Here is a 23,880-nt window from a genome sequence, read left to right as displayed (position 1 = left end):
TGGATGAAGTGATTACGATCATTGCTTAATGATTATATTACATGACCGTGTGTTTGCTTTGTCTTTATAGTACTGGCACAAGGGATGTTTCCAATGTGAGGTCTGCAAAATGACTTTGAACATGAATACCTACAAGGGATACGACAAGAAGCCCTACTGCAATGCGTAAGTACCATGACTTATTGACATATGATATAACATATGGTTTGGCAGAATGCTACAGGTTGGTTGTCTTGTGCAAAACTGATATCTGACCATGTCAATGGCACTATTGTTGGGGGCTCAACATTCAACAACGTCCCTCAGGTAACCACTGATGAGACAAGTTACCATCGTGCCCAAGGCAAGGGCTTTAGTATGTGCTCTTCTGATGCTTGTCTCCAAAGTCCTACATGATAGATATTAGATGGTCAGGCTTTGATTTATTTTCCACCTGTGATCCTCCTTCCTCACCAATCCCTATTTTTTACATTATAATTCCTACTTTCCATTTACTTTCACCCTCCACAATTGTCTAGTTCTCAATGCAAGGAGAGCTGGACACAACTGTGACGGAATGGAGTGTCCGCCTGCGGTCCTGCTCCTATCTGACCCCCTGGTTGGTGATGTCTCGGACGTCTGCGGAGGGGATGGGGCACCCACGGTGGAGATCAGCCCGACTGCCGAGTGGCCCGGCCTTCTTGGTACAATGTGTGGCGCCCTGGAATCACTCACCAGACGATGCTGTATGACTTGAAACAGGGACTGACTGATTTATTTAGGGTCTTGGACACATGCATTTATACACACACTGCAAGCCTTATGTAACCCTAGACATGTCCAGGCTGGAATCAGACCATCGGATTTGCATACAGATGGCCTTCTTACAACCTCAGATTACACAGCCCTGGAGAGGTGAGGTACACAGTAATTAGCATACAATTGCATTTCAACCAGGCCATTCCAATCCTTACAACAAAGGGAAAAGAGAATACATTTAAAAGCACAACACCAGTAACCAAATCTAGCACGAAATAAGATGTCCATACACTTAAACGCACAACCGAAATATAAAAGGAAGGAAAATGGTCTTTCAAATTGTCTGAGTTATTAGTCACGTGGCCCGCTGGACGGCGCGCTCAGGGCCGTTTCGTGACATTTCTCCCCCCCAATAAAGTCCGACGGACACGGTTGGACCCCAACGGGTCGAATAGGGGGAGTCGGTGAGCTCGGGTCTCCGGGTTCCCGGGCAGATTGTCGCGATAGTCCATCGGCATTCCCATTCTGAGACCCGGGCCGGTACTGGACCGTAAAATTAAATGGTTGGAGGGCCAGGCTCCACCGCAACAGGCGTCCGTTTTCCCCCGCCACCCGGTTGAGCCACACCAGTGGATTGTGGTCGGTCATAACGGTGAAGGACCGCCCGTAAACATATGGCTGAAATTTCCTCAGGGCCCAGACCAAGGCCAAACACTCCTTCTCCACCGCGGCGTATCCCACCTCCCGGGGTAAGAGTTTGCGGCTGATGTACGCCACCGGATGATCCCCCCCGTCGTCCCCCACTTGGCTTAGCACGGCTCCCAGTCCGAACATTGAGGCGTCCGTATGGACGATAAAACGTTTGTTATAATTCGGAGCTGCTAAGAGGGGGGCTTGGGTTAGGGCGGTTTTCAGCTTCTGGAAGGCTGCTTCACACTCCGGGGACCACAGGACTTGGCGGGGTAGGGATTTCTTGGTCAGGTCTGTCAGGGGTTTGGCGAGGTCGCTGTAGTGGGGGACAAACTTCCTGTAGTACCCCGCGGTGCCCAAGAAGGCGAGGACCTGGATCTTGGTCACGGGGGTGGGCCATTCTAGAATGGCTTCTACCTTGGCGGGTTCTGGTCGCTGGGTCCCACAGCCCACCCGGTGGCCGAGGTACTGCACCTCGGACATCCCTATTTTACATTTTTCCGGTTTAAGGGTCAGGTTGGCGTCCCTGATTCGATCTAATACCACCCCCAGATGGTGGAGGTGTTCCTCCCAGGTCTGGCTGTATATGGCTATGTCGTCCAGGTACGCGCAAGCGAACTCCTGTAGGCCATCGAGGAGGCGATCGATTAACCGCTGAAAGGTGGCCGGAGCGTTCTTCATCCCGAACGGCATGACCCGGAATTGGTACAGGCCGAACGGGGTGATGAAGGCCGACTTCGGGGTCGCCTCCTCTGCAAGGGGAATCTGCCAGTACCCCTTGCACAGATCGACGGTGGTCAAGAAATGGCCCTGGGAGATCTTGTCTAACAGCTCGTCGACTCGGGGCATGGGGTAAGCATCAGTGATGGTGCAGTCGTTTAACCTCCGGTAGTCGACGCAAAACCGAGTGGTACCGTCCTTTTTGGGGACCAGGACTACGGGCGATGCCCAGGGACTGGTCGAAGGCTCGATCACCCCCAGCTCCAGCATTTCCCGGATTTCAGCCCGCATGGGTTCGCGTACTGCCTCCGGGAGTCTGTATGCTGGTTGCCGGAGGGGTCTCTGGCCGGGGGTTTCTACTTGGTGCACGGTCCGGCTGGTATAGCCGGGGAGGGCAGAAAAGATCTCTTGGCGGTCTTGGAGCAGCTGCCTAACCTGTGCCTGTTTATCGGGTCCCAACTCCTCCCCCAGCTGCACCTGCGCTACCCCTGAGGGCTGACTATCTATCCCGGAAAGCTCTATCAGGGGAAACTGTTCTGCCTCCTCGGTGGCTGGAGCGCAGATGGCAGACACCGTCTCCGGGCGCTCGTGGTAGGCCTTGAGCATGTTGACATGGAACGTCCGCTGAATCCTGGTGTCGGTACAGCTGACAACCACATAGGTGGTTTCTCCCACTTGGGTTACCACCCGATAAGGGCCCTGCCAGGACGCCTGCAGCTTATTCTGCCGCTGTGGCTTTAACACCAGGACTTTCTGCCCCACGAGGAACGAGCGGCTGCGGGCAGAGCGGTCGTACCATGCCTTCTGCTGGGCCTGAGCTGCCTGCATGTTCCCCTGAACTAATTCTGTGAGTTCGGTCAGGCGCTCCCGGAGCTCCAGGACGTAACTCAGGACGGGGAGACCATCGGCTTCCTGTCCTCCCTCCCACTGAGCCCTGACTAAATCCAAGGGACCCCTGACCCTGCGTCCGTACAATAATTCGAAGGGGGAGAACCCGGTCGATTCTTGGGGGACCTCTCGGTAGGCAAATAACAAGTGGGGCAGGTATTTTTCCCAGTCCTTCCTTTCGTGGGCGAAGGCTCGGATTAGCTGTTTCAGGGTCCCATTAAACCGTTCGCACAGCCCGTTCGTCTGAGGGTGATATGGGGCACTGTGAAGCGCCTTAACACCGCACAGGCGCCAGAGCTGTTGGGTCAGCTCAGCAGTGAACTGGGAGCCCTGATCAGACAAAATCTCCCGTGGGAATCCTACCCGAGAGAACACCCGTAGGAGGGCATCGGCGATGGTGTCAGCCTGGATGTTGGACAGGGCCACCGCCTCGGGGTATCGGGTGGCGTAGTCCACCACGGTGAGAATATATCTCTTCCCGGTGGCGCTGGGGCGAGGCAGGGGGCCAATTATGTCGACCGCCACCCGACTAAAGGGTTCTTGTATGATGGGCATGGGGTGCAGTGGGGCTTTCGGGTGGTCTCCGGTTTTCCCCGTCTTCTGACAAACCGGGCAGGTGCGACAGTACTCTCGGGCATCCTCACTAAGACGGGGCCAAAAGAACGCTTGTGTTAACCGGTGTCGGGTCTTGGTCACCCCTAGGTGACCAGCGAGGGGAATGTCGTGGGCCAGTCTCAGGAGCTCCTGTCTAGGGGCCTGAGGGACTATTAATTGTTTATGGGGAGCCTGTGGCTTCCGGGTGCCCCCCCTTGCGGTGTACCTATACAATAACCCATCCTCCCACTCAATGCTATCGTCCCTTGCGCCTTCCGGGCCCTTGCCGGCCCGGTCGCGATACCTCTCTAGGGTGGGGTCGGTCTGAGTCTGGTGTCGGAAGGTGGCCGGGGAGCCCCATGTGAGGGGGTGGTCAGGTCGAGGGGATGTGGTCTCGTTTGGTCGGGGTTTGGGGGTTTGGGTTGTGGTCTCACCTGGGTCCCGACGGGAGTGCCGTGGTTGTTCCGGTGGCTCTGTTGCCGGGTTGTCACCGGGGCTGCCGCGTCCGTGGCGTAGGCCGAGACCAAGCGTCCCAGGTCGTTCCCAAGGAGGATTTCAGCCGGTAGTTGGTCGAGTAAACCCACCCTCACAGATCCCTCCCCAGACCCCCAATCAAGGTGGACTCGGGCAGTAGCGAGTCGAAGCACTTTTCCTCCGGCCACGCGGACAGCGACGGTGTGGTCTAGCCGGTTCTTTTTGGATATCAGGTGGGGGCGCACGAGCGTGATGGTGGCGCCGGAGTCTCGGAGGCCCTCGGCAGCCCGCCCATTGATCCACACCGCCTGTCGGTGGTGTTGGCGGTTGTCAGCCGAGGCAGCTTGTACGGGGTCGGCCTCGTGCAGCATCCCCCATTCTTCCTGGGGGTCCCAATACGGGGATTCGGTTTGGTAACAGTGGGCCGCAGGTGGTGCTCGGGGGGGTCCCCGCGGAAGGGGAGGTTGGTTGGGACAGTTCTGACGGTAGTGCCCCCCCTGGCCGCACCCGTAACATCGGATGGTAACCGTGGAGTGCGAGCGGTTTGTCTGGGGGCGGTTCGCCAGTCTGGGTGCCGGCCAGCGAGTCGGTGGCTCCGGGGAAGGGGTGGATAGTGTGGGTCGAAGGGGTGGGGGTCGCTCTGTCCCGTTGGGTTTCCGTGTGTCCATATACTCATCTGCCCAGGTAGCCGCTTGCTGCACCGTCTGGGGCTTCTTGTCCCTCACCCACTCCCGTACTGCCGGGGCGGTGTGGTCAAAGAATTGTTCGAGGAGGAACAGCTGGGTGATGTCTTCCACGGTTCGAGCTTTGCTCCCTGCGAACCAGGTCTTCAGGTCTCTTTGCAGCCGGTGTGCCCACTCCACATGGGTAGTGCCGTTGGGCCGGCGTGAGTTCCGGAACTTCATCCGGCTGGCCTCGGGAGTGATGGCAAAGCGGGCCAGTAAGGTTTGCTTTACCTGCTCGTAGTCCCGGGCTTCCTCGTCTGGGACGGTTCGATAGGCCTCCGCAGCTCGTCCGGTCAACTTACAGGCGAGAATCCCGACCCAAGCGGAACGTTGAACCTCGTGTATTTGGCACGACCGCTCAAAGTCTTGGAGGAAGCTCTCGATCTCTTCCTCCGCCTCGTTAAAAGTCTTGAAGACCTGGAAGGGTACTTTCCGGGCCGCTGGTCTCTCGGGGTTGGGGCTCTCCACTCTCTGGTACTGGATTTCTGCCAGCCGTAGCTCATGCTGGCGCACCCTCTCCCGCTCTTCCTCTTGAGCGATTTCTTGGACAATCTTGTGGAAGGTGGCTTCCGTCGGGGCTTCTCCGTAAGCCGCTGCCCGCTGCTGTACCTTTTTCTGGAAGGAATTTTCAGAGATGGGTGCCTGGGAGGGGGTCGGTGGTGGGGGTACGGGCGCGGCCCTCTCCCGCTGATCCATGTCCATTAGCTCTTCGACCAGAGCATCCGTGGTTTTCGAGCCCGCAGTCCCTCCACGGTTCTCCAGCAGATCTCGCAGAGTGTCTCGTTTACAGCTGGCGTAGGCTGCCATGCTGAGATGAGGGTCTCTTCTGGGGGTGCAGAGAGCAATCCCACTGCTGCCACCAGTGTGACGGAATGGTGTGTCCGCCTGCGGTCCTGCTCCTATCTGACCCCCTGGTTGGTGATGTCTCGGACGTCTGCGGAGGGGATGGGGCACCCACGGTGGAGATCAGCCCGACTGCCGAGTGGCCCGGCCTTCTTGGTACAATGTGTGGCGCCCTGGAATCACTCACCAGACGATGCTGTATGACTTGAAACAGGGACTGACTGATTTATTTAGGGTCTTGGACACATGCATTTATACACACACTGCAAGCCTTATGTAACCCTAGACATGTCCAGGCTGGAATCAGACCATCGGATTTGCATACAGATGGCCTTCTTACAACCTCAGATTACACACCCCTGGAGAGGTGAGGTACACAGTAATTAGCATACAATTGCATTTCAACCAGGCCATTCCAATCCTTACAACAAAGGGAAAAGAGAATACATTTAAAAGCACAACACCAGTAACCAAATCTAGCACGAAATAAGATGTCCATACACTTAAACGCACAACCGAAATATAAAAGGAAGGAAAATGGTCTTTCAAATTGTCTGAGTTATTAGTCACGTGGCCCGCTGGACGGCGCGCTCAGGGCCGTTTCGTGACAACAACCATGTATTTGTAGTAGAGTCTACTCGTGCCTTCAGATTCTCTGCTGGCTCCATCCCTCACCTTTCAGATATTTTTGTCCACCAACAGGACTAGGACAAGTGCTTAACTTTAAGGACCAAGGCACCTCCTGAGACTCCTGCCTTATGGACAGTGGCTGGTCAACACCTCTGACAAATATCAGACTGCTATCAAATCCCAAAGTCTTCTAAAGTCCCTCAACAGCTTAGTGGACATAACCGTGCATAACAGTGCTGGCCAAGACTGAAATTCACCAATCATAAAAAACAAACAAAAACAATCTCATTTCACGGAGTGGTGACCTTACAGAACGATAAACAACTGAAAAAGTAGCCAAAGTAGGAATACTCAATTGTGTAAGGCCTCCTGCACATGAACGCGTGCTGCCCATTGCTGCATTGCGGACCGCATTTGCGGATCCGCAATACACGGGCATCGTTCCATGTGCATTCCGCATCACAGATGCGGACCCATTCACTTCAATGGGTTTGCAAATCGGAGATGTGGAATGGTGCGGAACGAAAGCACGGAACGGAACACTAAGGAAGCACAACGGAGTGCTTCCGTGGGGTTTCTTCCTGTACTTCCGTTCCGCAAAAAGATAGGACATGTTCTATCTTTTTGCGGAACGGCAGGATCATGGACCCAGTAAAGTGAATGGGTCCGCGATCCGCTGCGGCTGCCCCATGGTCGGTGTTCGTGCATTGCGTCCCGCATTTTGCGGGCAGCAGCACGGCCATGGGGTGCACACAAGAGGCCTAAAACTTTCTCCCGAATATGTGGTCAAACATTTTTACATTATGTGCAGGGATGAGCGAAAACGTTGATTCGCATGAAACGTTGTTTCAGTACTGTACGGAACGAGCGCTCCGTGCAGTATTAGAATGTATTGGCTCCAATGAGCCGAAATTATTACTTTGCGAAGTCTCGTGAGACTTCGCATAATAACTTCAGAAATTGATTTATACTGTAAAAAACTATTTCCCAAACTCTGGTTCGGTTCCAAGGTACCACTACCTAGCACTGTACAAAGTTTCATGCGAATCGACTTCGGATGTTTCTTCCGAAGTTGATTCGCTCATCTCTAATTATCTGCTATGGTGTCCACCTCAGTAGGTGGAAGTGCACATTACTATACAGATTAGACACCAGGGAGCACCATTATAATGAAGTAAAGATAATATCTCACAACTGGAGCATTTTTGTAACAGAAAGTAAATTCTAACAGTAGTTAGTAGTTCAAGCTGAATTATATTAAAATAACATTTAATTGTTGCACAGCCTATTTAATAGGGACTTTGCTATGGCAGGCCTGGGGGCCTTCAGAAGGCTCCTGGTTGACCTAGCAACTAAACAGCTCCTAATATACAGTATATGCATATTGACTCTATGAGCTGGGAGGTCACTGCACTCAGTGGTGCAACATGTGGTGGCTTTGTGAATGCCATTTTGCAAATATTGTATTGGGGTCAAGGAACTGCAACACATATAGCAAAACCTGCAGTGCAGTCCTGTCCATAGCAGATCTATAGCTTTTAGATCTATACTGCGCTCACCCTGTGGTCTGAATGCAGCATCCTCCCTGTTATCTGTACTTTACCATTCCGATCGAGTCTGAAATCATTTTCTATTTTTACCCAATGACATCTTCACATTGCAGATTTGTCTGTGTCCCAACATCATAAGCCACGCAGGTGAATCCAACAAGATGGAGTGTTTCCTGGCAGCCACGTGCTACTGATATAAAATGTATCACGGTCTGTCTGGGGTCTGAGCACATCACTACATCTACTCCTCGTCTGGCACTTTAAAGGGCTATTATAATGAAGTTCCAGGAGATAAAGCGTTTGTCGATTTAATGAAATGTTATTCAGTTTTTTCAGTATACTTGCCATATCAATTCCTTGCTTTTATTAAGATCTCTGCTTGCTGTCATTCAGTAGGAACCCTCATAGTTTACTTTCACTGGATAATAATGTGACCAGGTCATGTGATGATGATTACAAAGGTGCAAAGTACAGCATACGGCATGGTCGTGTTATAGTCGCGGTGCAGCCACATTGTGGCCGGCTGTAGGGACCACCGCAGGCTCTAATTAAGCCAAATAAGATTGCACTGTTTAGATGGTCTGCATTGTTAATGGCCGCATGGCACCTTCAAGACCATGCGGCCGTTAACAATGCAGATGGACTGAACAGTGCTGTCTTCTTTAGTTTAATTAGATCCTGCTGCTGCCTGTATAGCCGTGCGGTACTCGAACGCAGCATGACCACATCGCAACCAAGACAGGGTCAGGCTGTGTGCTCATACCTTTATACAGTAACTGAGTCTTGTAATGAGGTGAGTGTTGGGAGTGATCATTTTGGTGTAAATCATTGCTTACTATTAAGGTTCATATCTCATATGTCTTTGTCATGTGACGGACACCAATGGACCTTATTGACTATAATGTCTGTCTGGTTTTTACTATGGTGTCAATCATTCAGCCAGACCAATAGCCTTACCTAATACTGGGCAATGAAACGGTGGACATATTTAGAAGCCTTTTAGATTAGTCAAGTCATTACAGTCGCAGGACATGAGTGTACAGTGACTAGGTTTGGGGTGGCCCAAATGCTACGCTGGGTCCCCTGGACACCGTTGAGCTGTCACCACATAGGTTGCTACTCTCTGGAGGGGATGGTAAGGTGTTGTGCATCCCAATGGGAATGGGGTCTGCAGTAAACCAGTGTGCAAAACAATACAGGCAAGGCACTGAGCTAGCATCTCAAGTCTCCTCTCTGACATTCATGCCGAGGAAAGATCTGAGCTAGCTGTCCTACTAGTGCAGTCTGGCAGAGTATCTCCCACTAAACACTGGTCTGCAGACAACTAGCGGCACAACTAGCGGCACTAATTGCTCTCCTTTATATAAAGTATCTAACTACACTAAAACCTTCCATTGGGAAAAATGGAGTGGAGAAGCACAGGCTAAACAGATACAATGTTGCAATTTCAGTCTGTCATAGACTTGTATACAGTTTCAATACAAGTCTATGGAATGACTAAGCAGTTCTTCCAGACATAAACAAGTCTTTAGATGTAAACAACAGCGCTAAACCAGACAGTCAAAAAGTCAATGTGCCTGGTTTTTCAGACCCAGATGCTGGTTTAAAAAATGCTGAATATTTTACAACCCCTTTTAAGTGGTATGCGGGCTGTACAAACTCAACCGACAATTATCTCTCCAGACACCCCATAGGCCACATATTTATTTCAATGAGGCAAGAGAAAGAAGCCACTGTTACATAGTTACATAGTTAATACAGTTGAAAAAAGACAAACGTCCATCAAGTTCAACCAAGGGATAGGTGGGGATGCGAATCCCAGAAGGAATTGAGACTCAGATTTCTACACGATTTCATAAGCATTAATGTTTTATACTTTTAAGAATTCGTCTAAACACTTTTTGAAACTGTCCACTGTTAATGCTGTGACCACGTCCTGAGGTCTATTCCACAGATTCACAGTTCTTACAGTAAAGAAGCTTTGACGCTTCTGGAGACTGAACTTTTTCTTCTTCAGTCGGAGGCAGTGCCCCCTTGTCTTTTGAGCGCATTTTACATGGAACAGCTTTTCGCCGTATCTTTTGTATGCCCCATTTATATACTTGTCTAAGGGGGGACATGATTAACCTATACGTCTCTTCTCAAGACTAAATAAATTATATTCTTTTAATCTGCCTTCATAGCTAAGACCCTCCATGCTCCTTATCATTTTAGTCGCTCTCCTCTGTACTTTTCCAGCTGCAGGGCATCCTTTCTATGGACTGGTGCCCAGAACTGAACTGCATATTCCAGATGAGGCCGTACCAGCGCTTTGTAAAGTGGTAATATTACATCCCTGCCCGGCGAGTCCACGCCTCGTTTAATGCATGAGAATATCCTGGTGGCCTTAGAAGCAGCTGATTGACATTGTATGCTGTATTTTAATCTACCATCCACAAGGACAGCTAAGTGCTCTTTCACACTTGCGATCTTTTCTTCCGGCATAGAGTTCCGTCGTCGGGGCTCTATGCCGGAAGAATCCTGATCAGTTTTATCCTAATGCATTCTGAATGGAGTGAAATCCGTTCAGGATGCATCAGGATGTCTTCAGTTCCGGAACGGAACGTTTTTTGGCCGGAGAATGCTGCGCTTTTTGCTGCGCTTTTTGCTCCGGCCAAAAATCCTGAAGACTTGCCGCAAGGCCGGATCCGGAATTAATGCCCATTGAAAGGCATTGATCCGGATCCGGCCTTAAGCTAAACGTTGTTTCGGCGCATTGCCAGATCCGACGTTTAGCTTTTTCTGAATGGTTACCATGGCTGCCAAGACGCTAAAGTCCTGGCAGCCATGGTAAAGTGTAGCGGGGAGCGGGGGAGCAGTATACTTACAGTCCGTGCGGCTCCCCGTGCGCTCCAGAGTGACGTCAGGGCGCCCCACGCACATGGATGACGTGATCGCATGGATTACGTCATCCATGCGCATGGGGCGCTCTGACGTCACTCTGGAGCGCCCCGGGAGCCGCGCGGACTGTAAGTATACCGCTCCCCCGCTCCTACTATGGCAACCAGGACTTTAATAGCGTCCTCGCTGCCATAGTAACACTGAAAGCATTTTGAAGACGGATCCGTCTTCAAATGCTTTCAGTACACTTGCATTTTTCCGGATCCGGCGTGTAATTCCGGCAAGTGGAGTACACGCCGGATCCGGACAACGCAAGTGTGAAAGAGGCCTAAGCTGCCTCTATTATTCAAAATTGGGTCTGCTCTAGTGCAGAGATCAGCAACCTCCAGCACTTGTGATAATGCAACTCCCAGAATGCTCCTTTAACTTTTAGCCAAGCAAGTGTGCATGCTAAGAGTTGTAGTTTCACAACATCTGGACTGCTTTAATGTACCATGTATGACCAGCTTGAGATGGCAGAAGACGTCTCCAAAATATAGTGGAAGCAAACTACAGTCACAATTACCCCAATGCAGAATACTGGTGTGAATAGGAATAACAGATAATAGGAATACATTATAGAAACATGTAAAGGAGGCAGATGATACATGCCAGGGCGTGATGCATACAGGTATTTGTCAATTGAGCACTCAGATTTCCACTGAAAAGTTAACAATGGCTTCTGTATGTTGACAAAGCATTTGCATTTGTATCTTTTACAGTATAAAGCCCTTGCATTACAGCCAAATCATTCCATAATTATCAGCATTGTCTTTCCTGTTCAGCATTTCTAAGACTTCATGATATTTGCAACATGAAATTTGCATAGCATCAAATGTCCCTTTGTAGACTGCGACATTGAATCCCCCAGTTACTCATAAGCAAACATTTGTTTTGAATACGTGTACATGCTTATTTTTTTTAATTCTATCCCCCTCACCCAGCGGGACTTGTGAAGAGAGCTATACTTACCTGCTCCCTTCCTTTCTCTGTGGTTCCTGAGATGTCTTTGCAGCCCGGATCGTATCATGTGCTGCTTGCGGACACATCACTGCTGAGGCCAGTCTTTGACTCTGTTAGGCCTCTTTCAGACGGGGGCGTTGCGGGAAAACATGCGGGTGCGTTGTGGGAACACGCACGATTTTTCCGCGCGAGTGCAAAACATTGTAATGCGTTTTGCACTCGCGTGAGAAAAACCGCGCGTGTTTGGTACCCAAACCCGAACTTCTTCACAGAAGTTCTGGCTTGGGAACGGTGTTCTGTAGATTGTATTATTTTCCCTTATAACATGGTTATAAGGGAAAATAATAGCATTCTGAATACAGAATGTATAGTAAAATAGCGCTGGAGGGGTTAAAAATAAAAAACAAAAAACTTAACTCGCCTTAGTCCAGTTGATCGCGCAGCCTGGCTTCTCGTATGTCTCCTTTGCTGAACAGGACCTGTGGTGAGCATTCATTGCAGGAACAGGACCTGTGGTGATGTCACTCCGGTCATCACATGATCCATCACCATGGTAAAAGATCATGTGATGACCGGAGTGACGTCACCACAGGTCCTGTTCAGCAAAGGAGACAGACGAGAAGCCGGGCTGCGCTATCAACTGGACTAAGGTGAGTTAAATTTTTATTTTATTTTTTTAACCCCTCCAGCGCTATTGTACTATGCATTCTGTATTCAGAATGCTATTATTTTCCCTTATAACCATGTTATAAGGGAAAATAATAATGACCGGGTCTCCATCCCGATCGTCTCCTAGCAACAGTTCATTTCTATTGGGCCTGCGTTACGTGAAAAACGCACAAAGAGGAGCATGCTGCGATTTTCACGCAACGCACAAGTGAGGCGTGAAAATCACCGCTCATGTGAACAGCCCCATAGAAATAAATGGGTCGGGATTCAGTGCGGGTGCAATGCGTTCAACTCGCGCATCGCATCCGCGCGGAAAACTCACCCATGTGAAAGGGGCCTAAGGGTACTTTAATGCCTCAGTCACACGTCAGTGATTTCCATCAGTGATTTTGAGCCAAAAGCAGGTGCGGCTCTAAACACAGAACAGGTGCTGATCTTCTCCTTATACCTTATATCTGTAGAGGCTCGAATCCTGGTTTTGGCTCAAAATCACTGATGGAAATCACTGACCGAACACTGACGTGTGAATGAGGGCTAACACTTTCGTCGTTTGATTCCGGCAGGCCGTTCTGTTGCCTGAACTGGCAAACTGTATGCAAACGCATGTAATTTTTTCTGACTGATCAGTCTGAAAAATGCCTGATCAGTCAGAAAAATGCATTGCAATACCGGATCCGTTTTTCCGGTGTCATCAGGCAAAACGGATCTGGTATTTATTTTTTTCTCATTTTTAAAGGTCTGCGCATGCGTAAACAGGAAGGAAGGATTCGGCATTCCGGTTTTTTGAATGCTGGATCCGGCACTAATACATTCCTATGGAAAAAAATGCCGGATCTGGCATTCAGGCAAGTCTTCAGTTTTTTTCGCCGGAGATAAAACCGTAGCATGCTGCGGTTTTCTCTTTTGCCTGATGAGTCAAAATGACTGAACTGAAGACATCCTGATGCATCCTGATCGGATTACTCTCCATTCAGAATGCATGGGGATATACCTGAACAGTTCTTTTCCGGTATAGAGCCCCTGTGACGGAACTCAGTGCCGGAAAAGAAAAACGCTAATGTGAAAGTAGGCTAAGCCGTGTACCGGGGCGGCCCCCAAGGATACAGCAAAGTCTCGAACGAGGAAAGCAACTCCGACACCAATTTTGCTGAAACTGTATTTTAACCCCAATAATGCAGATACATTATACAGCCAAAATCTGATGTATAATGGCAGCAGATAATTAGTATATCACATCTCCCAATGCAAGAAACGCACCAAAACTGACAGATTATTTTTGGAAATTTGAAAATAAACAATGTCCCCAAATATAATAAAGAAAGAACTCGGGACCAAAATCAATCCTGCTACATGACAGAAATGTGGCGTCACACCGCTAGATCGGAAAGTCCACCTCGATGCGTGTTTCACCTGCTGGCTTCGTCTAGCGGTATGACGCCACATTTCTGTCATGTCACAGGGTATGTACCCTTTGGATTGATTTTGGTCCCGAGTTCTTTCTTTATTATATTTGGGGACAAATTTCCAACATTTAATCTGTCAGTTTTTGTGCATTTCTTGTATTGGGAGATGTGATATACTAATTATCTGCTGCTATTCTACGTCAGATGGCAATATAGTCTTCCATTTATCACCTATTTTAGGAATATTTTTGCACATTTTTTACATTAGTTTTTCTTTATTTATATACAAGCCTGTTGTGACATGATTTGTGGATCGCACCGCTGTGTGCACTCTGCATTATTGGGGTTGTTTACAATAATATACAGCAACATCAGATATTTTTTATATATTTGAGATTTTGTACTAATAAAATACGTGATCCTTTTATTTTTTGGCTCGCTCTCTTTTTTTTCTTTGTTGTGGTTTATGCCAGAACCGTCTCTGAAAATGAGGGACTGTTTCAGCAAATTCAGGACTGTTGGCCACTCTGCCTTTGTCCTACTGGATTCAGTCTAGACAGGGTTGAGATGTTGAAACAATGCCTTTAGGCTACTTTCACACTTGCGGCAGAGTGATCCGGCAAGCAGTTTCGTCGCCGGCAAAACGTATGCCAACTGATGGCATTTGTAAGACTGATCAGTCAGAAAAATGCATTGAAATGCCGGATCCGTCTTTCCGGTGTCATCCGGCAAAACAGATCCGGCATTTATTTTTTTTCACCTTTTTTTTTCGGTCTGTGCATGCGCAGACCAGAAGGACGAATCCGGCATTCAGGCAAATCTTAAGTTTTTTTTGGCCGGAGATAAAACTGTAGCATGCTACGGTTTTATCTTTTGCCTGATCAGTCAAAACGACTGAACTGAAGACATCCTGATGCAAACTGAACGGATTAATCTCCATTCAGAATGCATGGGGATATACCTGATCAGTTATTTTCCGGCATTGAGCCCTTTTGACGGAACTCAGTGCCGGAAAAGAAAAACGCAAGTGTGAAAGTAGCCTTAAATCCAAGCGAAAAAAGAAGAAAACATAACTAACAATTGGTTAGTTCACTCACAAGCCTAAAAAAACAACTATATAGTAATCATGATGAAGTCTCACAAAAGTGCTGTATACATTGATATAAAAGCAACCCAATATATATTCCACCTACAAAGAATCACTTTATCCTCCGCCGGGAAGAGACACGAGGTACTTTTCATGCAGCTCAAGGGGGTTGAGTGACTCATGGATGTTCACTAGACTTTCTCATGTCAGAATGCTATGCTGGTAATTGTATTATTAGAATTATTACTGCTGACAAATAGTGGATATTCTGATGAAAAACCAAGAAATTTGGAGATGTCAGAAAGCAAAGCATCTACTACTAGCTCTATGATTAACGGTGCACAAGGAAAGGGTATCACCTTTTTAACTACCCACTGCCACGGGTTTGGCATTAAAGGGAACCTGCCAGCAGGATCACCCCTGATAAACTAGGCATACTGCTCGGTAGAGTTGATCCTCCTGATTAAAAGGATTCCTGTCTTATGAAAATCGTTTGTGGCGTTCTTGAGAAAAAAAGACTTTTATTCTTTTAGACCAGGCATGCTCAACCTGCGGTCCTCCAGCTGTTGTAAAACTACAACTCCCACAATGCCCTTGTGTAGGATGATAGCTGTAGGCTAGCAGGGAATGATGGGGTTGTAGTTTTGCAACAGCTGGAGGGCCGCAGGTTGAGCATGCCTGCTTTAGACAAAGGAGGGCTTTAATTCACCAATGGGCGGGGCCTAGCTCATCAGCTTTCCAGTGCTAGCCACGCCCCTCAGTGCACTGAAACCTTCATATGCATAAAGAATAAAAGTCTTATTTTTTTTTTTTTTTCCTTGGGATCACCGCAACCGGTTTTTACAAGACGGGTATCATTTTATTCAGCAGGGTCATACATCGTTTAATGGTGTTCATCCTGCGGATGGGTGTTCTATAAATAGGAGCCCCTTTTCAAATAGAAGCTGGTCCAGGGTCAGCTGGTTGCCCTGGTTCAGCTTCTCTCGCCCCATGAAGTGTGTAGCCCGACAGTGACCAATGAAGGGGAAATTAGGCATTACAAGTGGGCCATTCAAATCGATAGTTGTCTCTGTAATGCACATTTTAGGCTGGGTAAACACATATTTGCCAGGATTTTCTCAGAAAAGTTTTGCCAATCCTGGCAAATATTTGCCTGTTGGCAACTATGGCATCACCAAGAATGGGTTTTTCCTACATACTAGCTCGCAGGAAGAGTAGGTGTCAATTAAGGTGTGTGAGCTCTTAGCCGACATGATGATGAATGTGACCTTATTTCACAATATGACGTATGGCGTATCTATAAAGGTGTGTGTCTGGCCAAGTGTGTGCGTTTGCTCAGAGAGTCATGTAGTACTCCAGACCTGTGGGTGCTACAATTTTGTATATAGTTATATTTTTTATTATGTTTTGGTTGTAGTTACCAGAAAGGTATGGATAACAATGGTTGGCAAGGAAGAGGGCTAGCCACCCTGTCCCTCCCCTCATGGTAGGAGTGGTCTGTGGTCTGGTCCTACCAGGAGGTGGGGAGGGTTCCTGTCCAGAGACAGAGGAAAGAGGAAGCTGACTGCAAAGCTTCAGCTCCCAAAAAGGATTCTTCAAGACTCAAGTGAAGTCTTGAGATGCTAGACAGTAGAGTGAACTGCATTTCAGACACTGCTGCAAGGTGATGGACTACAGCTAAGAGACCCATCACAAAGAACATTACTAGGCCAGTAAGACCTAATTGACACCATCCAACCTGCCTTCTTAATCCTTTCTGGTGTCAGACGTTTTGCACTCAATATGCTGCTACTGAATGTATTCGAAGTTCTACATTTCACTTAGTTAAAGAGACTTTTATATGTTTTATTTTGGCCTCCTCTCCAGCACTGCATTTCCACTGCATTAATCCCCAGGGAGCAACGGACTGAGGGAGTACACAGTGACGCAACACTGCATCAGGGCCACTAACACGCCCATCCTTTGCATCGGTTCCTCGGGGCTAGCTGCAGGCACATGGCAAGTAGATGGACCTGTTGTGACAGCGTGCGGAGGTCTAGGCCTGAGTCAGTCCCCGAGGAGCATGCTGGTGGGCTGGAGGAGGTTGTCACAGAGCCTGAGAAAAGCTGTAGGTGGGTGGAAGTCCAGCAGTGTGGTGAGGCCTGATGTATGCCCTTGTGAGACATTGGGAGAAAAAGGATGAGCACAGTGGGCCTTTGGAGACATCACCGGAGAAAACGGATTGTGAGTCTGAAAAGAAGCTGTACTGTGCGGAAGTTGAGTGGACTTTTTTCTTTTTTATTGGTGGTTGGACAGCTCCTTTAATAAAGAAAAAGAGTTTTTATGTTTTCCTCTTTTTAGAAATAATGTTTTTAAACTTTTTTAATTTTTTTAATTACTTTTTAAACATGTTTCGTCTCCTCTGTAGGATTAGACCATGCAGTCTTCTGATCACACGTATAAAAGATTGCAGTGTATTATGCTTGTCAGCTTAACACTGCAGGAACTCTATTCGACCCTGCCTCTAAGGCCCTTTTCACACAAGCGAGTTTTCCCACGCGGGTGCAATGCGTGACGTGAACGCATAGCACCTGCACTTAATCCTGACCCATTCATTTCAATGGGTCTGTGTACATTGTTGGGGCAAAGACCCCAATGCCAAATGAGCGGTGGACTTCGAATTAGAAGTTATGGATATCCATAGAGAAAAACCAACACAGGCATGCAGCCGTGTAACAAGATTTTCTAATATATCAAGGGGAGAAAAACAGAACTGGATCGCACATCCACAATGCTATGCTTTGATCTAATCAAACTCGCTTCTCAGCGCCATATTAAAGTGTGCAGCCCCTATACTGCATGCTGTTCCAGAGGCATTAGTGTACATTTTGATCAAAAGGCATAAGCCCACTCACCCCGCCAAGGTCGCCTCTTTGAGTGGGACCTACTCTGACAAAAAGGTGCAGCACAATGCGGTGACAAAGCGGCACTGCCCTAGTAGGCGGCAGGAGCCAGGAGTCAAACAGCAACCCTGCTGTTTGACAATGCCACCCATGGCAGTGGGTCCCACCAACCCACCAGCACAGCGCCACAAAAACGAAGGCCACCACGCAGTACTGAACCATGTGAACAGTTGTCTAACACAACATGTCCATTGCTAGCAGGAGCTACAGGTCAATTACCACTTGTATGCAGACTTCTGCGAAATTAAAACCACCTGTGCCGAATGGGAGGAGTGCTGATACCAGTAATAAAGAAGAAAGATTCAAATTGCATATATCAAGGGGAGAAAAACAGAACTGGATCGCACATCCACAATGCTATGCTTTGATCTAACTCGCTTCTCAGCGCTATAATAAAGTGTACAGCCCCCCATACTACATGCTGTACAAGAGGCATTAGTGTACGTTTTGATCAAAAGGCATAAGCCCACTCACCACGCCAAGGTAGCCTCTTTGAGTGGGACCTACTCTGACCAAAAGGCACAGCACAATGCAGTGACAAAGCGGCAGTGCCCTAGTAGGCGGCAGGACCCAGGAGTCAAACAGCAAGAGTTTCTAAACTTTATTAAAGAAAGCAGATGTTAATAAAGCGATTTTCTGGATCATTTTCCAACTAAAGACGTAGTCAAACATTTACATCATTAACTCATTAAAAACACAATCTGAAATGAGCATCTTCTTGGCTATACACATAGAACGTCTCCTTAATCTTAACTGTGGGTGCTAGCCACATACTAGTACTCCTGACGCTTGTTAAGATTTCTTTCTAACAAGCGTTGGTGGGGGCTAGGTGTGACCTTGCAGTAACTTTCCACAAGAAGCTCACAGTTCATTACAAAAAAAATTGCAGTATGAAATACAAACATGGAGGCTGAGGACACAACATGGAGTCTTAACCCTTACATACATAAGCATTTTTTGTTCTATATTCTGCGTTTTTCACGCAGCCCTAGCCCCATAGAAGTGAATGTGGTTTCAGTGAAAAACGCATTGCATCCGGATGTAACCTGGATGCAGTCTGGATGCAGTGCGTTTTTCACTGATGGTTGCTAAGAGATGTTGTTTGTAAACCTTCAGTTTTTTATCACGCGCATGAAAAACGCATCAAAACACATTGCAACTGCGCAGAAAAAACTGAACAGAATTGCAGACTAAACTGACTGTACTTTCTTGCAAAATGTTGCAAGTTTCACTGAATGCACCCTCAACGCAATCAGAGGAAATCCGTATTGTTCGTGTGAAAGAGGCCTAAGTCTAATGGGTGTAAAAAGAAGGTGGATGTGAGGGTCTAATGAAGGCCCTCTACTGCCAAAGACAGCTTATTGGCACCCTGCGATTACCTTTCCAGGTAGAGGCAATGGGGAGTGGGGGCGCGCCTCTGTCAGAAGCTGTGGTCAGCCCTGCAGCCCCTTCATAAATTGAATAAAACTCAAATCATTTTAATGGAAATATTATTTAGAGATTAAGAGCCCAATATTAGAGGCTGCGCTGATTTATCAGATAGAAGGGTGAGTTATTGATTTCTTGTTTTATATTTGATTGCGATCTTCCTAAAAATATAAAAAACAATTTTTTGGGGGGATAAATGTTTTGGTTAATTCTCTGTAGTGAGATACCTCTAATAATAAATTCTAGAATTCATTCCTTTCCAAGTAGGAAACCTATTTACCCTAGGACAGCTTGGCGATGGCTTCATAAATATGCATTACAATACGGTCATGTCGCTGAACAAGTTTCAGTGTTTCTAACCATGTTAAGATTTTTTTTTTTTTATCAGGCAGGCTTTTGCCATATGCCAACAGATTGCACAGTGCTGGTATGTAATACACAGCCACTATTGTTACTGGGTAACCCCAATGTATTCAGGACAAAATAAAAATTCTATGCAATCCAATGCAGGACACCTGGGAGTAGCTATAGGGGAAGCAGGGGAAGTCGCTGCTTTGGGGCCCAACTATGAAGGGGCCCACTCAGGAGGAGGACTAAAAGATTTTAATGTCAGGGCCCCCTCAACAGTATTATAAAAGGAAATTATATACAGAGACACTGTAAGAAATGGACGGAGCGGCTGATGGGCCTGGTCTGTTAGAGCGATCTTGACTAGGCACAGGAGTCGGGGATGCAAAGAAGTTGCTGGGGAAGGGGGGGGGGGATCCCATTAAAAGATTTGCTGTGGTGCCCAGTTATTTCTATTTACGCCATATAATTATGATGGATCCACCGCCAGTGCAGGGCTTTAATAAATGTGCCCCTCTATTTTTATGCACAGTATAGGCTCCAAGAAACAGACTGACTTTGTGAATGTGAAGCCGCTCGCTTGCTATTTTCAGAAGCATAGATATAATAGATGTGATAAATTAACAGCAAGCTGTGCGCAGGACACACATTGCAATCAATGACTGCAGGCAACGTACGCTGGAGACCTTTTCTGAATGCATGTGACACTGCTGCCAGTGAAAGTGCAAAAACTGACAATAAAAGCAATGTTATACTTCACACTGAAACCCAACACTTTATCGGAGGTGAGAACACAACCACATGGAGCATTCTTATCAAAATGCTGCACAAATACCCGAACTGTGGAAACATCCTCATGGCCATGTAGACATTTGTACCCAATTTGTTATTTCTCCAATGCATCTAAAGCAAAAAATCAGCTACTTCTGAGCAACCTATTGCTGCTACTACTACTGCTAGTACTACTGCTTCTACTACTACTACTACTGCTGCTGGTACTACTGCTACTGGTACTACCACTACTACTACTTCTACTGGTGCTGGTACTAATGCTGCTGCTACTACTACTACTGCTATTACTACTACTACTACTGCTACTAATACTGCTGCTGCTGCTACTACTACTACTGCTGCTGGTAGTACTACTACTACTACCACTGCTGGTACTACTACTGCTACAACTAATACTACTACTATTTAATGCTAGTACTACTGCTGGTACTATTGCTACTACTACGACTAATACTACTACTATTTAATGCTGGTACTACTGCTCCTACTACTACTACTACTGCTACTACTACTACTATAACACATGTTGTTGCCACCAGATCCGTTGTTGAAGACACACACCAATGATCACCTGTATGAAGGAAGGACGTGTGCTGTTGTTTTCTTGCATGAAGTTTCGTACTTTTCCGCATAGCCTTGACTAAAAATATGCTACAGTATTGTGTATACAGCACCTAACGTAACAACCGCTAATGGAAATATGCTACTTTGGGATAGTCATACGCCTAAGTTGCCATTTTCTAGGAAAATTTATTGGAAATATACAATGTAAATTGCTTAGTGCAATGAATTTTGTATTCAAGTGGTTGATAATTCAGTAGCTGCCTTTTAGTTCACTGGCCATCAGGGAAGTACTGGCAATACTGCAGTCAGGGGCCCTGAGCAGCTGTGGGGCCCAATATTGTCAGCCTCGTTAGTATTTGCTTCAGTTGAATAGGAGTTGGGGAAGGGGCCCTCTCCTAGCGCACAGACATTTACTAAATACATGATTTTCTAGGTCTCTGTTGGGAAATTAACACCAGTCCTCCTAAATGACAGGCAGCAAGTTTACCACTACACCATAGACCTGTACTGTTGTAAGGATAGGATTTTCTGTGCCTAAAAAGCTACTACATAGTATTTACTGTTGCTTCTGCTTCCCCTCCCTCTTATCATATGTGTAAAGTGAAACATTGCCATGCAGTATTAGAGATGATGAACCTGGGCGAGAGTAGCTGCACAGTTGATCTGTTGCTAAAGTGCATCAAGCAGAAACATCCAACTGGCTGTCTTCTTGCTAATTCCAAGTGGGCAAGATGGTCAGTGATAATGGCAACGACATTGTGGTCACGCTGCATTTGGGGGAAATAACACATGCTCCTTGCATGACGCACATGATAAAGTTACTGTGGCTTGCAGAAGGCACTGGCCATGTCCAGGGGACTGTCCTCACATTTCAGCAATTTTTACGTGACAAGGAAGACAGTCTTGGACTTGCAGCCACAGAATAGTCTGCCATTGCAGCGCATAATCCACGACCTTCTAACTTGCTGGAATTCTATGTTGCGTATGCCTGGGTGTCTGTACGAGCAGTGTAAAGTGGTAAATGATTTCATCATGCACCAGACCACCGTCTAAGCAGAGGGCAGGTGTTGTCACCAGGTCAGGTAGTAGCAGCTCATCAGAGACATGTGTTGTATACTCAAGCTCTTTGAAGAGGCCACCAGATTTGTCAGTAGGGACAACTGCAGATGAACGTTGTCATCCCCTGGATATTTATCTTAGAGTAGATGCTCACCTTGATGCAACAAGGGACAGCGGAAGAAGAACCGCTTCCACATCTTAACAAAGTCACATGGAGGATTGCATCCCCCCGAAAAAGAACTTTAATTCAGTTCCTCCCTGTATCCTAAGAAACGGTCTTCCACCTTCCTTGACATCCCCATTGTATTCTGCAGTTGCACTCTCTCTTGTCCTTCTATTGCCACCCATTACATTCCTTACTGGTGGAGTTCAGCCATACAGTATCTACTGCATATGCACAGCGGAGAACATAGACTGCAGCGCATGCGCAGTAGATATTGTCTTTGTTGCCCATAGCACCATTGCAACTATTCACAGCACAGTTTTCATTTTCCAAGAACACAATGCAAAATTTTATATTTTTGTATAGTCAGTCATAAATCCCCAGTAACCAGTGTCTTGTGGCAATATTTAATCAATACTTTTTAGAGACTCTCAATGTTTTCACATTCGAGCCACGACTATAAAAATGTAAAAAGCAATCACTGTGGGGTCAAATATCAAAAGGGGTCTTGATCCAGGAAGAGAAACTTTAAGGCCTTATGATTCGGCATGATGATTTATTCATGCGGTAACTGGACCGGGTGGCAGCTGAGAATAAGATTAGTGTAAAATGTGTATAGATCAGACATCTGTGTGATTGGTAAGGATGCAATTACTTTCGTATTGTGAGGTAGCTGGTTATTTTGGGATTTTGCAAATCCTGCTGGTTGACTCTGGCTTCTTAGAAATCAGTTTTGGAAAGAGGAACCTTCAGCTTTGAAAATTTTAGTGATTTTTTTGAACCGTTTCGTATTAAAATTAATAATAGTTTTTTAAATATGCTTGCATTTAACATGTTATCTACATTAGGTCGGTTCCTTTTTGAAGGCTGGTTAAAGTGGTTTGCCTAAACGTACATCCCAATGTGCATTAGGAATCTCTACTCCAAATATACATTAATGCCAGCAGTCAATCAACAGGGCAATACATTCCTTCTTGCCTTCCAATCTACCCACCTTCCTTCCTTCCTTCCTTCCAACCAACCATCCTTGCTTCCTCCAACTCTCCCTTACATGCTTCCTCTATTCCTTGCTTCCTCCATCTCTTCCTCATCCCTTCTGTCCTTCCTTCCTTCATTCCTGCCTACCTACCTTCCTTTTTTCCTTACTTATTTCCTTCATCCCTCCCTTCCTTCCTTCCTTCCTTGCTTCCTTGTTTCCTCCCTCGCCCTCTTTATTTCTTCCTTTCTTCCTCCCTTCCTTCCTTCCTTCATATCACCCTTGCTTCCTCCCTATTTCTCTGCCTTCCTCCTTCACTCCCTCCTTCCATCTCTCCCTTACACTCTTCCTTCATTCATTGGTTCCTCCCTTCCTTCTTTGCTTCCTTCATCTCTTTCTCCCTTCCTTCCTGCCTATCTTCCTGCTTTCTTTCCTCATTTCCTCCCTTCTCTACTATTTTAAAATGGGCAGTAGAGGGCATGCTGTTTGTTGCACAGAATCATAAAATGAATCCTAATAGAGAACGTGTAAAAAGCTGTCAATTATGTCCCTTGGTCCCAGGATACCCTCCTGGAGCCTAGAAAAAGAATAGAACTCTAGCGCTACATGACCATCTTTTTCACAGGAAAGCATCCTTTCCAAATTCATCTGCCTCCTGTTCATTTTCTCTTCCAGTTACAAAAAAAAGGTTGACAAGCATGCAGTGCATGAAAAT

The 23,880-nt window shown here is 47.0% G+C and overlaps 1 protein-coding gene across 1 annotated transcript in view; it reads left to right on the top strand.

Moving 5' to 3' along the window:
- LOC122938274 (LIM zinc-binding domain-containing Nebulette-like) overlaps positions 1-23,880 on the top strand; it is a 110,525-nt gene that overhangs the window by 18,347 nt on the left and 68,298 nt on the right. The window contains exon 2 of the mRNA XM_044293673.1: positions 71-165. Within this exon, the coding sequence (XP_044149608.1) occupies positions 71-165 (95 nt within the window). The remainder of the gene's footprint in view (positions 1-70; positions 166-23,880) is intronic.

The sequence above is a fragment of the Bufo gargarizans genome, chromosome 5 (genome assembly GCF_014858855.1).
Source record: "Bufo gargarizans isolate SCDJY-AF-19 chromosome 5, ASM1485885v1, whole genome shotgun sequence".
Classification (NCBI taxonomy): Eukaryota; Metazoa; Chordata; class Amphibia; order Anura; family Bufonidae; genus Bufo; species Bufo gargarizans.
The sequence above is the reverse complement of the archived record's forward strand: the minus strand, read 5'-3'. Positions and strand labels throughout refer to the sequence as shown.